General features: G+C 32.7%; 1 protein-coding gene across 1 annotated transcript in view; it reads left to right on the top strand.

The window, feature by feature from the left end:
- LOC145318269 (uncharacterized) overlaps positions 1–15529 on the top strand; it is a 29037-nt gene extending 13508 nt beyond the window's left edge. The window contains exons 2-4 of the mRNA XM_080159587.1: positions 10044–10178; positions 12305–12479; positions 15010–15529. Of these exons, the coding sequence (XP_080015713.1) occupies positions 10044–10178; positions 12305–12479; positions 15010–15150 (451 nt within the window). The 3' untranslated portion in view covers positions 15151–15529. The remainder of the gene's footprint in view (positions 1–10043; positions 10179–12304; positions 12480–15009) is intronic.
- Positions 15530–17620: the final 2091 nt, after the last annotated feature.

The raw sequence follows: 17620 nt of genomic DNA on the forward strand, positions 1-17620 counted from the left end.
CACTAGGATAATTATATTCATCAGTAGCACAGCAACTATAAGATACTCTAGCTATAATACTCTATAATCTGTAGTACTAGCTAGACACTAGGATAATTATATTCATCAGTAGCACAGCAACTATATGATACTCTAGCTATAATACTCTATAATCTGTAGTACTAGCTAGACACTAGGATAATTATATTCATCAGTAGCACAGCAACTATAAGATACTCTAGCTATCATACTCTATAATCTGTAGTACTAGCTAGACACTAGGATAATTATATTCATCAGTAGCACAGCAACTATAAGATACTCTAGCTATCATACTCTATAATCTGTAGTACTAGCTAGCTAGACACTAGGATAAGTATATCCATCAGTAGCACAGCAACTATATGATACTCTAGCTATAATACTCTATAATCTGTAGTACTAGCTAGACACTAGGATAATTATATCCATCAGTAGCACAGCAACTATAAGATACTCTAGCTATCATACTCTATAATCTTTAGTACTAGCTAGACACTAGGATAATTATATCCATCAGTAGCACAGCAACTATAAGATACTCTAGCTATCATACTCTATAATCTGTAGTACTAGCTAGACACTAGGATAATTATATCCATCAGTAGCACAGCAACTATAAGATACTCTAGCTATAATACTCTATAATCTGTAGTACTAGCTAGACACTAGGATAATTATATCCATCAGTAGCACAGCAACTATAAGATACTCTAGCTATCATACTCTATAATCTGTAGTACTAGCTAGACACTAGGATAATTATATCCATCAGTAGCACAGCAACTATAAGATACTCTAGCTATCATACTCTATAATCTGTAGTACTAGCTAGACACTAGGATAATTATATCCATCAGTAGCACAGCAACTATAAGATACTCTAGCTATCATACTCTATAATCTGTAGTACTAGCTAGACACTAGGATAATTATATCCATCAGTAGCACAGCAACTATAAGATACTCTAGCTATCATACTCTATAATCTGTAGTACTAGCTAGACACTAGGATAATTATATCCATCAGTAGCACAGCAACTATAAGATACTCTAGCTATAATACTCTATAATCTGTAGTACTAGCTAGACACTAGGATAATCATATCCATCAGTAGCACAGCAACTATAAGATACTCTAGCTATAATACTCTATAATCTGTAGTACTAGCTAGACACTAGGATAATTATATTCATCAGTAGCACAGCAACTATAAGATACTCTAGCTATCATACTCTATAATCTTTAGTGATAGCTAGACAAAATCTATCAACACAAGGACAAATTAGTCCATTACAAGTACAACATCAACAACAACAAAAACAAAAAAAACATTGGTGCAGTTATGAAACAAAAAATGTTAAAGATTATTTAATAAATGTGAATAATGATTAACAAAAATTTAGATTTACAAGCGGTTGCGGGCAAGGATCTAAAGGGATATATATAAGACAATGGCTGATAAATTGATGGACATCCCCAATAATGATAAACAAAATTACCCCTTCTGTAGATTACAATTGGTGGTTGAAACGATTGGACATTTAACTTAATGAACCAACCAATCAAAACTCAATAAAAGTCCCCAGAGATGATAAGCCAATGAATAAGAAAACGTAAAAATAAAACTTGGGGAACTAGTGTAAAGTTGTGAATAGTTGCACTACCAACAAAATAACACATTAATACAGAATATCTAACCGACATTCTGTTGTGCTCTACACTATAATAATTGTATTATATTTACTCAGGGAGGGAGGGGACAGTGGGCTGTTTATTACACTAGTCCCCAAAGTTTTATAATAACGTTTTCTTTATCGTTGGCTATACTTTGGGGGATTTTATGAAATTTTGATTGGTTGGTTCATTTAGTTGAGTTTCCAATTGTTATCTACAGAGGCGATAATTTTGTGTATAATCATTGGGGATGTTCATTAATTAAACGGCCATTGTCTTATCCCTTTAGATCCCTGATTATTTTTACTGCATTAATGTATTATACATACAACATATCTAGGAGACATAACACTCTCAATCAATATTTAGATGGACTTTTTTGTAAGGCGAAGCTTTTCTACATTTAGGGTGTTTATTTGATTTTTTTCAGCTATTTTACGCCATATTTTATCATACCTAATTTTTTTACTAATTTGATGTTCAAATGGGGGACTGCCCTTTACACATCCAGCAAATTTACAGTGAACGTATTCTCGCCAGTGCAATTCAAGAAGTATTGATGTATTTATGGCAAACTGAAATTTGACTGTATAAATGTGTAAGTGCTATAGCCCCGTTAAAATTGTGATTACTATGTTTTAATTTATTTGGCTAATGTCCGGCTAGCTTTAACTTGAACCTGAAACCTTACCGGAATAACCAGCACGTTACCTAAGGATTAAAATCCCTCGAATGGATACATTACAGAACTGTACCGACTTCATTTTAAAAAATTTAAAATTCTCATTTGTTACTTTAGGTTAAATAAGGTTTGGGTTAGCCCTGCGATATTTAGAAACTTATAACTTTTAAAAACAAAGAATTGCACAAAAGTCTACAAAATTTTTAATTAATTCTAACAATTGTAAATAATAATGCTAATTGTTTTTTATTTCTTATTTCCTATATTTAATCTGATCTTTCCTATTACTTTTAAACGATGATTTGTTGAAATTTAATTGTATGTATATTTCAAATTCAATTATTATACATATGACAACGTTTATGTAAGTTTATAGAAGAAAAAACAATTACAATTAATCATAATGCAAAATAGAACATAAAGTCAGTCATAAGTAAATAATTGCGACTTGACACCTCATTTATGACCATTAGTCAAGTTAGAGGATTTACCCAAGCCGCCGTTTGTGTTATCTGATAAGGGAGTAAAAAAAACCCTTGGAGATATGATTGCAGTTATTTACACTGCATTAAATTAAATGTGACTTAACTGGTGTTTATTATGTGTTTCTATTGGAATTTGTTTGTATATATAGAAATGTAGTTACCTTGTAGTTATATATGTAGTTATTATTGTAGTTATAATGAAATTTTGTAAGTAAAACAATTGTAGAAATAATGAATGTCATTTACGAGTTCTAAAATGTAAAAAATATGCTGATTTGTGTGTTTAGAAGAAAATTATGCTGATTGTATCATAAATAAAAAAATTTTATTGTGATATTTTGAAGGAAGCTACTCTATATTTAGATGTCTAAATTGTTTGAAGCTGTGATTTATTAGAATGGAATGTGGTGGCCGTTTAGGATACGGTAGTTTGGTTTGGAGAAGTTTACATTGCTGACATTTTTGTTAAATCATATTGACATTCCTGAAAGTTTAGGTTAGTATATGTAGTCATAAATAGATAAATGCCCTTGCCCATCATTCAATAAGCATAATCTAAAGACTTTTTTTTGGTAGACCTTTATAATTGAAAATGCTAACCCCACTTCTTAGCTAGCAAAATTCTGATACTAGGCCATTGTTGTCACGTTGTTACAGAAATGAATAATGTAAGTATAATTTATAACTAATGTCTAGCAGATTAAGAATTGAACGTGGTGGCCGATTAGGATACATTATTTTAGGTTTGCAGTTGATATTGGTGACATTTGCAGTTAAATCTACTTAATAAAAAAATACCTCTGAAGTTTAAATTATTATATGTAGTCAATATAGATTCATGCCCCAGCTCATTAAGCGTAAATCTAAGGACTAATTTTTTGGAGACCTACATAAAACCTAGAAAAATGCTAACCCCTCCCTTAGCTAGCAGAATTCTGATGCTAGGCCAATTTTGTTATGAATATTTCAGAAGTGAGTGATGTAAGTATAATTTTACAACTAATGTCTGGCAGATTAAGTTATATTAGAAGATTTGATGGAAGATTGTTTTTTGAAGGCTAAGTTGACTTAAAATATTGCTTATTTTCTTGGGAATAAGTGGCCGATTTAGGTAAAATATTTTAAATTTTATTTTTATAAATGAAGGCGGAGATGACATAGTAGCGATTTTAATTTATGAGGATTATGAAATTTTGAAGATGAAGTGTTGATATTGTCTAGGAAATGTGGTTGACATTGAATTGGGTTTGTAGATATTATCACTTAGATCCATTTTGAGTTGTAGTTTCTAGAAGATATGTCTTTGAATAAATATTTTTATAACTAAAGTTGATATTTATAATTTTTTTGTGTGAAGTTACTCACTTAAGTCACAAGTGAGTTTACTGCAGCTTTCACATTGTGCATGCGACTGTATGCTCTGAGAGCCTACACTAAACTAATTACTTTGAAATTTCTGCGCTAATTTAGGACACATTTGTTCTTGTTAGGGATTTCTATGGAAAATCAAGTTTTTGTTTGCAGAAAGAAAAATCTAAATCATTTTTTGTAAATAAAAGAGTGAATGTGTGTTTGTGAAATATTTCTTCTCTTTCTGAGTAAAAGCAATTATTGTGGCAATTTCACATTAATCGAATGTGGACCACGAACATTTTTTATATATGACAAATATTTACAGGAATGGTACAATGGACTTTTTTTATTTTGTCCACATATTGCGTTCGAAGGTGCTTTGACTTTTGTGTCAGAACCTAAATTAGCATTTCATTACCCTATGTTAGGTAACTTCAGATCACTTTTCAATAAAATCAAAGCTCAATTTTCATCACCTAGGAGTTACCGCATAATCATGACAAGAAAATCAAAGATTATCTATTTAAAATTTTGAACAAGTTTGCTTTTATAAAGTTCTCCATAAAACCACTCCTGAAGTGAGTTGATTCATGGCCATTTTTATCAGTTGCTTTGCTAAGGTCACGAAAATTCAGCCTTAAATAAATCATATATAGAGAGGTTTTATAAAAGACTTCATAAAAACAAACTTGTTCAAAATTTTAGATAAATAATCTTTGCTTCACATTCGAACGCACTGGGTCCAATTTTTAAGAAATTTAAGGTTCCTAGCGCAGAATGCCATTTAAAAGTTAGATTTCTAGTAGACGAAGCTTACCAAAAATAACAAACATATCCACTAGCAGACATTCAAGATTAACAAAATCAAAACAAGAGTATTTTGGTTTGTTTAAAGTATGGGCAGACTAAGGTATTGATACTCCTGTAATTAACCATTGAAATAAGGCAAATTTATCTGCCCCAACTAAAAACATTTTGGTACTTTTTGAAAGGTTTTGTAAAGTTTTAAGGTCATAAATTTTAGGACATTTCAATCTACTCATCATTGCAGGACAGAGCTACCTTGATGTTAGATATTTATGATATGACCTCATTTTCACATGAAGCACTAGAAAGATAAGCATTAACATCATTAGAGGATTTTTTTCTCATTTTTTTTAGTTGGAAGATTTTTTCTCAATATTTTCAAAAGCAATAATAAACAATGTAAACAATGAAAAAAACATTGTCCCACTATCCCTACACCGCTAAATACAAACATTATTGCAGGGTAAGGATTCGCCTCACGAAAAAGATAAAAATTAAAGTTGTTAGGTATTAAAGCGGGAAGAAGAATTAATGGCCCACTTGCCTTTTCAAGGAGTTATACTATTTATTGCTAAACATTGGCAAACTATAGTAATATTCACTCACAAGTATTTAAGGGATCTAAAGGGATATGACAGTAGCCAATAAATCAATGTACATCTCCAATGATGATACAAAAAATTACCCCATCTGTAGATTACAATAAGTGGTTGAAACGTCCAGCGGAAAATTATCAGATGCGGGGCCATGTGGGGAAATATATTTTATGTATATTGTGAGTTTTTCTATTATGTATGAATATTGATTAGATTAGGCTACTTTTCTCATACAGATATATTATAATATATGCTATTTATGCATCTGATGTATAATGGATATTTTTTCATTATTATACCTGTCTCCAAAACTACATGTTTACTAGCTGTTAGGGAAGGGAGACGTAATTGGAAGATTAACTAATCTTTCCCATAACTTTTGTATAAAAGTAAGAGGATGTCTATATGTCTGTGTGTGTGTAGCCAAGAATCTTGCTAACCGCAGAATAGATATGGTTCTCCTTTACCGTAAAGATTCCTTTAGGTCCAGGAAAGGTATATAACTATTTTAGGGAGTGTAATGTAACTGGACAAAGTGTCTCAAAAATCATCGACATTTGACGTCCTAAAAATGAGGGATTATCCATCTCTTTTTTAGGTTTTTTTTCTCCACTTCTCCTCTCATCCCCCTCATGTTTATGACGTCACATGCCTGATTTTTGAAACACCTTGTCCATACTATACGATATACCAAGAAAAATCACCCCATAGACGATTAGACATGATATTAATAAGCGATTAATATCAAATGCGATGTTAATGTTCGTTTATCTTACCAGTGCTTTGTTGAGCCTTGCATTTATGGAAGTTGTCATCCTTGTTTTTATTTTTAAAAAAAACCTTACATGAAAATATTAAAGATTTCAACCAGGATGGAATTAGAACTTAAAACTCTACATTTGTCAAAAACTTTTTTTTGCAATGTGCAAATTCTGACCACGACTTCAAACACAATGGTATAGATTTTTTTAATTGAGAATAATCTTATATTTTGACAAGGAACTATTTTACTTGGTCAACTGCCATATTTCTGCCACGTAGCTGCGGCAGGTGGTGACTAAGTCTAAATTTGGCTTAAAATGACTCAATGTGGTTGAATGTGTCTGAAGCAGCTTATAGTGCCTAGTAATAAATGACGTCATACAATAAAAATAACCAATGATAGGACAGTATGCATTTTACTTTTGGTCGATTACATTGTATAGTTATACTGGCCTATCATTGGTCATTTGTATTGTATGACGTCATTTTTTATTAGGCACTATAAGCTGCTTCCATGTGTCTCTAACTGTTTGTAGCTAAGGAAGAGTAAGGCTGTGGCTTATAGTGGCTGATTAGACCTCTACGCCACACTTATAATCTTTAAAGCCTTTAAGTTTGTTGCGGCTTTGATATAGTTTAGGTGACATGCGTAGCTGCGTAAGTGCAGGTAGCTGCCACCCATATTCGCTTAGTGAGTCTTTGAAGGGCTGCATTAGAGGGTGGCTTAGGTTAGGCAAGGCCTTTGCTGTGAAAGCAAAAGATTATGAAAGCCCTACAGCTTACAGTAAACCACGCGACTATTTGTGGATTAGGCTGTCGATGCTTGCTTTTATTGACTTATAAATATAATTTTTACATTAAGTAAATAAAAAGTTTGGTAATTTTTTTTCTTTAAAATTGTTAATATGGATGTTTATCTTTATTTAAATTGGATAATTTTAGCCTAATGTAGAATTGTGTAAGTTAAAACTTTGGATTGAGTGTGCCAGTGCTACACAGTTGGGCTGGAGGAAACATTTTTATTCACATAAAGTTATAACTTATTATTTCTTTACTCACTCAATAAAATAATTGTTAGGCTTTCCCTTAAAGTCCTTGTCATGCACTAAAACCTCACAACCCCCCCCCCCCCTATTTTTTAAAATTAATTCAAAATATGGGCTAGGAGTAGTTTTATCGGGTATAGTCCTTTTCGTGGCAACGCCCCTTAAGAGGAGTTTCTTCGTATTTCCACAGTAGCTTTTCTCCTTTTTCTAGCACTTGCGGGGGGCTCTATCTCTACAGGGGTCCAATTGCCTAACCCTGCGGGGCACTCACCTAACCCAATATAACCTAACCTAAAATAACCTATCAAAAGCCATTTTGAAAATACGACGAATCGCCCCTTAAAGGGCGTTGCCTTTATCCATGTACAAACCCTGTGGTAGTCTTTCACCCTGCGTGTCCTATACTTAACCTACCCTGACCTAAAATAAAAAAACAAACGAAAAAACTAAAAACTACTAACTTAAAAATTCCTTCAAACTTTGAGGAAAACAACTAAATATTTTAATTTTTATAATAATTTTTAAAAGTTTTATCTTTTCTGATATGATATAGAAGTAACAAAAATTTTATATTTTTTTATATAGAATAAAAATTCTTTTACCTGCTCAACTGTGCCGGTTTGGTCATAATTTCTAACCTTTTGATGCGTTCCTTGCTTGCAGGATTTAAAATTGGAGATGCGATCCTCAATTTTCAAATTCTTTGAACGTACATATAAGACTTTTGCAGAAATGCTTCGCATCCAAACTATCTATCTATGCTTGATATAAAGTTAACACTATATAGAGTAGAATCTGAATATTTGATTGATGTGCCCCGCAATTATCAAGTAGCGCTCAGGCACAAGACACAATTACATTAGCTAGGCCCAAGGCATTATTTGTATCCTTTTATGCATTCATAGGCCTATCTCTACCTATATAACACCATATATGGGTAACGCTAGCCTATTCATGGTAATTTGTATGTGATTTGTTAATATTATATGTTTATTAAAGACATTATGTTTATTGTTAAAGTAACCATGTAACCAATCAGTACAAATATGTATGCCTACAACCATGTCTGATTTACGTCACAAATTAACATACAGACACTTAATTGCACAGACAAACACTAAGATCCTGGTTCAAAGCTGATGTTATAGCATGTACCTCTTAAAATAAGTTAGTTATTCATTGACTCTCCTACCATTAACTTCTCTTCAGGCTTTAAAAGGTAATGACTTAGTTGTTTGGCATGCATTGTAGTTTAAATTTAGGACCCTTAGTACTTAGCATGAATTGAGCTTAGGCCTTATGTTAGAATTCTAACACTTAGCACAATTCACTGCTTGGGACTTAGGGCACTTTTCTGTCCTACACTACTTATGATTTTAACACTTATCCTGTAAATATTTTCATACTTAACTTATTCACTTGTAATATAAATACACTTTATAAAACATTCTCCTTCCTTAATACTTAATATACTTATATAATTCCGATCGAATATCAAAACCAACCATTTATTCTTAGGTTAAAGCAATATAATACTTTGCGTGGGTCTTTTGTTGAGCTTCCACCAGCTCAACCAAATTCGTATTATACTTGTGGGAATAGAGGGTTAAGCATTCTAAACAAACGAACCGACGATGAGAATGTCTATGTGTATTGCAGTAAAAGTAGGTTTTTAGTAGTACTCATAGAAGAGCGGTCTCCATACCTAAATTTGGACAAACGCCCCATTCGCACCCACAAAATATAACATATATTTAAATATATGCTTAAGATATCTTTATGTAATATGATGGATATATTATTACTTGGATGTTAAACCAGATTTTCATATCCTCTGGCTCTAAGAAAGTAAAGATTGCACCGGGCTAAAATAATAATTAAATAATCCACCCCTTTTACCCCAATTTTTCCCTTGTGATAAATCTACATATATTCTAAATATATCCATTTTTAATATCAACAACTAAAATTACATATGCATGTTTTATCCTCTTGAAAATACGACATTTGGAATCTACTACATCTCTTATATTTAGTTACTAATAGATATGAGAATACATAAAATTCCTCTAATTATTCATATTTATGCCACCCCTCCCCCTCCCCTTCCCCTCTATATGGTTTTGTATTATTGTTTCTGCCCAACTTATAAATTATTAACTGTTCATAAGGATGCCAGCAAACCTGGCAGGATCATACAGATGAAGATAAAAACTATTTTATGACTTTAACAAAGGATTCAAATTGAAAAAATATTTGGATCGACGAAGTTTTTACATAAAAGGACAAAAATTACCGTCCTAAGACATTATCTTCCTTAAATTTGACCTCAGATGAGCTAGGTTGTCTAAAGAAGTGTCTTGGCATAACTGGACATAACCTAGTTTCTATTTCTGATATTTCAAAGAATTTATTTGTTTAAGACTAGATTTTCAGACGGTTTACTCGTACAAAGTAAAAATGACTTGAAAAATCAGAGTTATTCCCTAGATTGTCGAGTTATTTATTAAGGATGCTAAGACGCTTCTATCTATACCTTAACATCGATTCTAGCTCATACCCATAAATATATAATTAATATATCTCTATAATTAATATATATAATTAAAATTCCAGTGATCGCGAGAACTGGAACGGCGTTGGTGTCGGGGCAAGGCGCGATGTTGTGGACCATCCTGATGAGGAGAGGGCGGGCAGGATAAGCGACAATGTTCAGTTCACTTATAATCAACTAGCAAGATTTGATAATAGGTAGATATGAATTTATTAACAGTGGGTCAAATTCCAGGTATCTAAAAGGATAAGGCAATGGCCAATAAATTGATGTACGTCCCCATTGATGATAAATAATTACCCCTTCAGTAGATTACAATTAGTGGTTAAAACTTTTGGACACTTAACTGAATGGACCAACCAATCAAAATGCAATAAAAGTTTTGAAAGTTGTTGAGCCTACAAATAAGAAAACTTTGGGGACTTGTGTAATAAACAGCGCAATGTCCCCTCTCAACCTGGTCAAACTGGTCAAAAGGCTAAGAAAAAATTATGTTTTTCTAATTGAATTCACAAATTTTTTCCTACCTAATTGTACCTAACTGTTACAGGAATCATCCTATTATGTTTGAAATCTAGAGGACAATTTTATCACGCCAAAAATCACGATTAGAGCTCTCCGTAATGGACGGACTTAAGGACAGGCGGACAAAATTTAGAACAGCTTTGCTTTCAAAACCCAGACAGCAGACATAGAAATGTAAATATGTTTAAATTTGTTAGTTGTAGTTTGAATGTGGGTAATGGTTCGTACTTTTAATAGAGTAAAACATTGTTACCAGTCACAATTACATTACAGTCACCAGGGATAGTAAGGGATAAGACCATGGACGATAAATTGATTCATCCCCCTGCCCCACAAAATTACCACTTCTGTAGATTTAAATTATTGGTTGAAAAATAGTTTGGAACCAATCAATCAAAATCCAATAGAAATACCCAAAGATTTTAGCCAACAAATATTATAACGTTATAAAACTTCGGGTACTAGTTTAATTTACAGTCCAATGTCCCCTTCCTTCCTTGAGCAGTAGGGAGGATAAATGCTGGCTCTTAACCATAGAGAAATTATTACAAGAGATGAAAATATAAATTTAAAAACTGGTTTTAAATCAAAATATTTAATTTGAAAATGTATCAGCTATTAAAACTTTTATTACATTCTATGTGGATTTGTTAATTTGTTATTTGAATAACAGCATGTCGATAATATGTTAGTAATAACCACTTTTACAAAAGGCCATATAATCTACATAAAACATAAAAATTGTAAGTCAACATTTTACTATTTTGAAAAAGTATACATTACATATTTTGAGGCTTCATATAAATTTGGATTGTGGAAGGATGTTTAACTTCTTTTTGTTTTTCCTTGTAGTCTTTTTCCGTATGGTAAGATAAAGGGTAGGAGCAAAAACGATAGTGGACAAAATAATGCTATGGTCAAAGCGGTCATGCGTCTTGCGTCATATTGGAAGGGTGAAGATCTCAGTTTTCGCTATTTGATTTACTATTTTTCTCTATAAGATAAAAGGGATGCTTGCTAGATTATCTTATTTGCTATAATATAAAGATAAATTTTTCTCAAATCGCCAAATCTGGGGTCTGAAATTTGCGTCACCCTCCTAACCCAACGCAAGACGCATAACCGCTACTACCGTGGCATTATTTTGTCCACTATTGCTTAAAAACTGAGAGAGAGAAAAAAAGAGAGAGAGATAGAGAGAGAGAGAGAGAGAGAGAGAGAGAGAGAGAGAGAGAGAGAAAGAGAGAAAGAAAGAAGAGAACTTGAGAGAGAAAAAAAGAGAATTTGAGAGAGAGAAAGAGAGAGAGAGAGAGATAGAGAGATAGAGAGAGAGAAAGTGGATTTAGTTTAATGTTGTAGAATAGTCCCAAGGGAACATTCAATCCTGCCCACACGAACATCTATCTTTCTACCTAATTGTCTATCTATCTATCATCTCTCAATTTACCCCATTTTTTAGCTAGCAATAAGTAATTGTGCGATATTATTTAGGGAGGGAGGGGACATTGGGTATGTTTTACTGGTGACCAAAGTTTTATAATAACGTTTTCTTTTTGTTTAGCTCAACAATTTTAGTGACTTTCATTGAAGTTTGATTGATGGTTGGTTTATTCAGTTAGGTTTCCAAACGTTTCAACCACTAATTTAATCTTCAGGCGGGGTATTTTGTGTATCATCATTAGGGATGTAAATAAATTTTTCGGCCATTGTCTTATACCTTTAGATCCCTAGATGTTATTATAATTTATTAATCATGAATATTTTCTGGAAAGTAACAATAAATTTTTCAATTTCTTAGAAGTACACCCAACAGTACGAACAGTAACAAGTCCCTGGTTCACTCGCTCAACTCTAACACTGAGTACTCTGAGCAGCTCCCCACCAGGATGCCAATGTCGGAGGAGGACCGGAAGGCCTGGTCCCTCACGGAGCGGGTCAAGGGAGCTAATAGCGTAGACGCACATGAATATCAGGTTTGTAACAAGTTTTTCACAAACATATAACAAAAGATAAAAACAGAAACTTTAACTATAAACAAGGATGACAACATCCATAAGTAGCAAAGCACAAAAAAAGATCATGGATGGGTATACGAATAAGGAGATTTTAAAAGCATTTGTTAAAATCAAGAATATAAATTATGGGAAATCTTTTTTGCCGCCTATCTTGAATAGCAGCTGAGAAAAATCAATATCCCCCTTTGCGTTATGGACTGACTGATTGACGGACAAAGTGAATTATAAAGTAACTTCGCTACTAAAATAAATAGAGTTGGATGCCACTTATGTACCATTTCTTTATACTCTGTTAATTTCAGAGCTTAGGGTGAAGAATATTACACTATACCCTGTTAATTTCAGAGCTTAGGATGGAGAATATTACACTATACCCTGCTAATTTCAGAGCTTAGAGTGGGGAATATTACACTATACCCTGTTAATTTTAGAGGTTAAGGTGGAAAATTTTACATTATAACCTGCTAATTTCAGAACTAAGAGTAGAGAATATTACACTATACCCTGTTAATTTCAGAGCTTGGGGTGGAGAATATTACACTATACCCTGTTAATTTCAGAGCTTGGGGTGGAGAATATTACACTATACCCTGTTAATTTCAGAGCTTGGGGTGGAGAATATTACACTATACCCTGTTAATTTCAGAGCTTGGGGTGGAGAATATTACACTATACCCTGTTAATTCTAGAGCTTAGGCTGGAGAATATTACACTATACCCTGTTAATTTCAGAGCCTAGGATGGAGAACATTACACTATACCCTGTTCATTTCAGAGCTTAGAGTGGAGAATATTACACTATACCCTGTTAATTTCAGAGCTTAGGCTGGAGAATATTACACTATACCCATTTAATTTCAGAGCCTAGGATGGAGAACATTACACTATACCCTGTTAATTTCAGAGCTTAGAGTGGAGAATATTACACTATACTCTGTTAATTTCAGAGCTTAGGCTGGAGAATATTACACTATACCCTGTTAATTTCAGAGCCTAGGATGGAGAACATTACACTATACCCTGTTAATTTCAGAGCTTAGAGTGGAGAATATTACACTATACCCTGTTAATTACAGAGCTTAGGCTGGAGAATATTACACTATACCCATTTAATTTCAGAGCCTAGGATGGAGAACATTACACTATACCCTGTTAATTTCAGAGCTTAGAGTGGAGAATATTACACTATACTCTGTTAATTTCAGAGCTTAGGCTGGAGAATATTACACTATACCCTGTTAATTTCAGAGCCTAGGATGGAGAACATTACACTATACCCTGTTAATTTCAGAGCTTAGAGTGGAGAATATTACACTATACCCTGTTAATTTCAGAGCTTAGGCTGGAGAATATTACACTATAACCTGTTAATTTTAGAGCCTAGGATGGAGAATATTACACTATACCCTGTTAATTTCAGAGCTTGGGGTGGAGAATATTACACTATACCCTGTTAATTTCAGAGCTTAGGGTGGAGAATATTACACTATACCCTGTTTATTGCAGAGCTTAGGATGGAGAATATTACACTATATTTACCCTTTTAATTTCAGAGCTTGGGGTGGAGAATATTACACTATACCCTGTTAATTTCAGAGCTTAGGGTGGAGAATATTACACTATACCCTGTTAATTTCAGAGCTTAGGATGGAGAATATTACACTATATATACCCTTTTAATTTCAGAGCCTAGGATGGAGAATATTACACTATACCCTGTTAATTTCAGAGCTTGGGGTGGAGAATATTACACTATACCCTGTTAATTTCAGAGCTTAGGCTGGAGAATATTACACTATACCCTGTTAATTTCAGAGCTTAGGGTGGAGAATATTACACTATACCCTGTTTATTGCAGAGCTTAGGATGGAGAATATTACACTATATTTACCCTTTTAATTTCAGAGCTTGGGGTGGAGAATATTACACTATACCCTGTTAATTTCAGAGCTTAGGGTGGAGAATATTACACTATACCCTGTTTATTGCAGAGCTTAGGATGGAGAATATTACACTATATTTACCCTTTTAATTTCAGAGCTTTGGGTGGAGAATATTACACTATACCCTGTTAATTTCAGAGCTTAGGATCGAGAATATTACACTATATATACCCTTTTAATTTCAGAGCTTGGGGTGGAGAATATTACACTATATATACCCTTTTAATTTCAGAGCCTAGGATGGAGAATATTACACTATATATACCCTTTTAATTTCAGAGCTTAGGGTGGAGAATATTACACTATATATACCCTTTTAATTTCAGAGCTTGGGGTGGAGAATATTACACTATACCCTGTTAATTTCAGAGCTTAGGATGGAGAATATTACACTATATATACCCTTTTAATTTCAGAGCCTAGGATGGAGAATATTACACTATACCCTGTTAATTTCAGAGCTTGGGGTGGAGAATATTACACTATACCCTGTTAATTTCAGAGCTTGGGGTGGAGAATATTACACTATACCCTGTTAATTTCAGAGCTTAGGGTGGAGAATATTACACTATACCCTGTTAATTCTTGGGGCAGCCCTGGTTCTGTTTGTATCTGGACTTATAACAGCACAGACTGTTCAAGCCTTATTCTTCCAACCAGTGAATGGAACTAATTCTACAAGATAATACAATTAAATAAACAGTATTTCTCAAAATTCAAGTTACAAAGTTATAAAAAGAAATAAAATCTTAAAATTAAAAATATCAATTATGTTATTTGTATTGTATATGATCTTAAGTAATTCACAATAATGTATTTTTTTATTTTAAAAATCAATAATGTACTAACAAATATTGATAAATTTTCTTTATCAAACCAACCTCACAAATGCTCAATTAATTTTAAAAGTCATATCATTAACATCTATCATATTGTTTAAATTAAACAAACTATTTAATTAATGTAAAAAAAATATTAAAATTTATTAATGTATATTTTATAGATATCATAATTTATGTTTTATAAAATATACATATATTGATTTTGGAATAATATCAAATGTTACGGAATCTTTTTAGTTTTATCTTATTTCAAATTAACAAGGATGACAATATTAATAGATTAGCTTATTAATTGATAAACAAGTGATGTACCATACAAAGTATAGATTGTCTTTTATATTTTTGTTGATTACTAGCGGCCTCTAGTGGCAATAGAGTTAGGGGGAGGTGGAAGTCGACCCACCAATTTAATTTTTAGATTTTTCTTGGAAATTGAAGGCAACTTTAACCAAAATAGTTCACAACCCCTTCCCTGTACTTAGCGGGATCCTTTGCTACACACACACACAGACAGAGCCAAAGACATCCTGTTACTTTTATATAAAGATATGATATTATTAAAACATTACAATGCCAATTGTGACAAAGTTGTGGAGTAGCTATGCTCTAAATATTACAACCCAATTACAAACCACAAATCCTTAAGAATCTTATAAAAACTGACATAGTTTGACTTTAACTACCAATTTTAACACCAATCAGTAGATTTCTTTCAAGTCCAAAACTGAATAAAAGACGTCCAGAGGATAGAATAGTTATTTCTTTCATCGTATTATAAACCGCTTTCCGCGGATATAGAATGTACAATTATAAGAATAAAACCAGACTTTTTAGCCCCGAGGCTGAAAAACAGCCCGTGCCTTCGGCACCTCGGGGCTAAAAAATCTGGTTTTAATCTTATGATTGTACATTTTTATATTCGTAGAAAGCTGGTTATAATACGATGCTAGACATAGTTTTTTCGTATGGATGAGAACCGGTTCCTATCCACCGGATTCGAATGAATTCGAGAAAATATATGCAAGTTTCAAAAGTACCAATAATTTCTACTAAAATACTGCTTCTACAGGTTTAGTTTAAGAATCTCTTTGTTTGTACATTTTTGTAAATAACCCATTAGATAATATCGAGACAAAAAATTATATTCACAAAATATGTACTGAACAAAACCGTCCCACAGAATAAATCCCCCATCCAAAAGTGCTGAAGCTCTTTATAGTGTCTATAAAAAGAGGATAAATTTTAAAAAACTTTAGCCGAAACATCCCTATAGCGTCATATTAGAGTAATGGATTATTCTGATATGACGTCATTCTTGAAGTTTTGCCAAAAGTTATCAAATTTATCCCCTTTTTTATAGGCGCTATAAGAATCTTAAAAAGTGGTAACAGGTGCCGCACACGTAATGACGTACATACACTTTACGTTTAATTCAAGATTCAATTTCAAACATTATTATGAATTAAATATCGCAAACCAAAAAAATGAAAAGGAGAATGTAGTTCAGGGGCCAAAGAAAATCATACAAAGGCTGCTCAATACTATAATTACTTATGGAGAAGATTTGCTACTTAAAAGAATACATAGACCACACATAAAACTAAAATATTTAACATTTGGTGCCAGTGGCTGATTAAACAAGGATGACAGTATGCATTACGTATTTATAGATAATTCTCATAATAAAGTATTAAGTTTTTTTTGTTTGTAACGAAGAATCTCGCTAACCGGCTGAATCGATTGGGTTCTGTTTATAAGACACACTTTACATATGTCCTATTATGGTTTTAGACTATTTTTTAGCCCCTAGATGCTAGTTTTATTATCTACTACAGGGATGTCCATCTGTTTTAAAAATAAATCTTGTTTAGAGCTGAACCTATTAATCTCTGCTACCAAGAATGCTTTTTGATGGTTTAATAATGGGAATTCCCCAAGAAGAGAGGGGATGTTGCACTGTAATTTATTCTAGTCCCCAAACTTTTATATATAACTTTTATTACATCTTCATTGATTTGTGCATATCAGAAGTGTCTAAACTTTTCCACAAATAAATTTGATAAATAGAAGAGGAGGTTTTGTTTATGATAATCAGGGGTGTGTAAAATAATTCTTCCATTGTCTTATACCTTTTGCCTACTCTTAGTTCAAATATCAGAAAGACATAAATCTTGATGTACCAATATTCGAGTGAAAAGTAGATGTGCTACATACAAAAAGTAGGCATCAAGATGACGTAGCTTTAAGGCAATTAGGGCTCACGAAGAATTGCAGTTACTCAGATATTATAATCATGCTGTATATGTCCTACTTT

Source organism: Acartia tonsa, chromosome 4 (genome assembly GCF_053477335.1).
Source record: "Acartia tonsa isolate MP-2025a chromosome 4, ASM5347733v1, whole genome shotgun sequence".
Classification (NCBI taxonomy): domain Eukaryota; kingdom Metazoa; phylum Arthropoda; class Copepoda; order Calanoida; family Acartiidae; genus Acartia; species Acartia tonsa.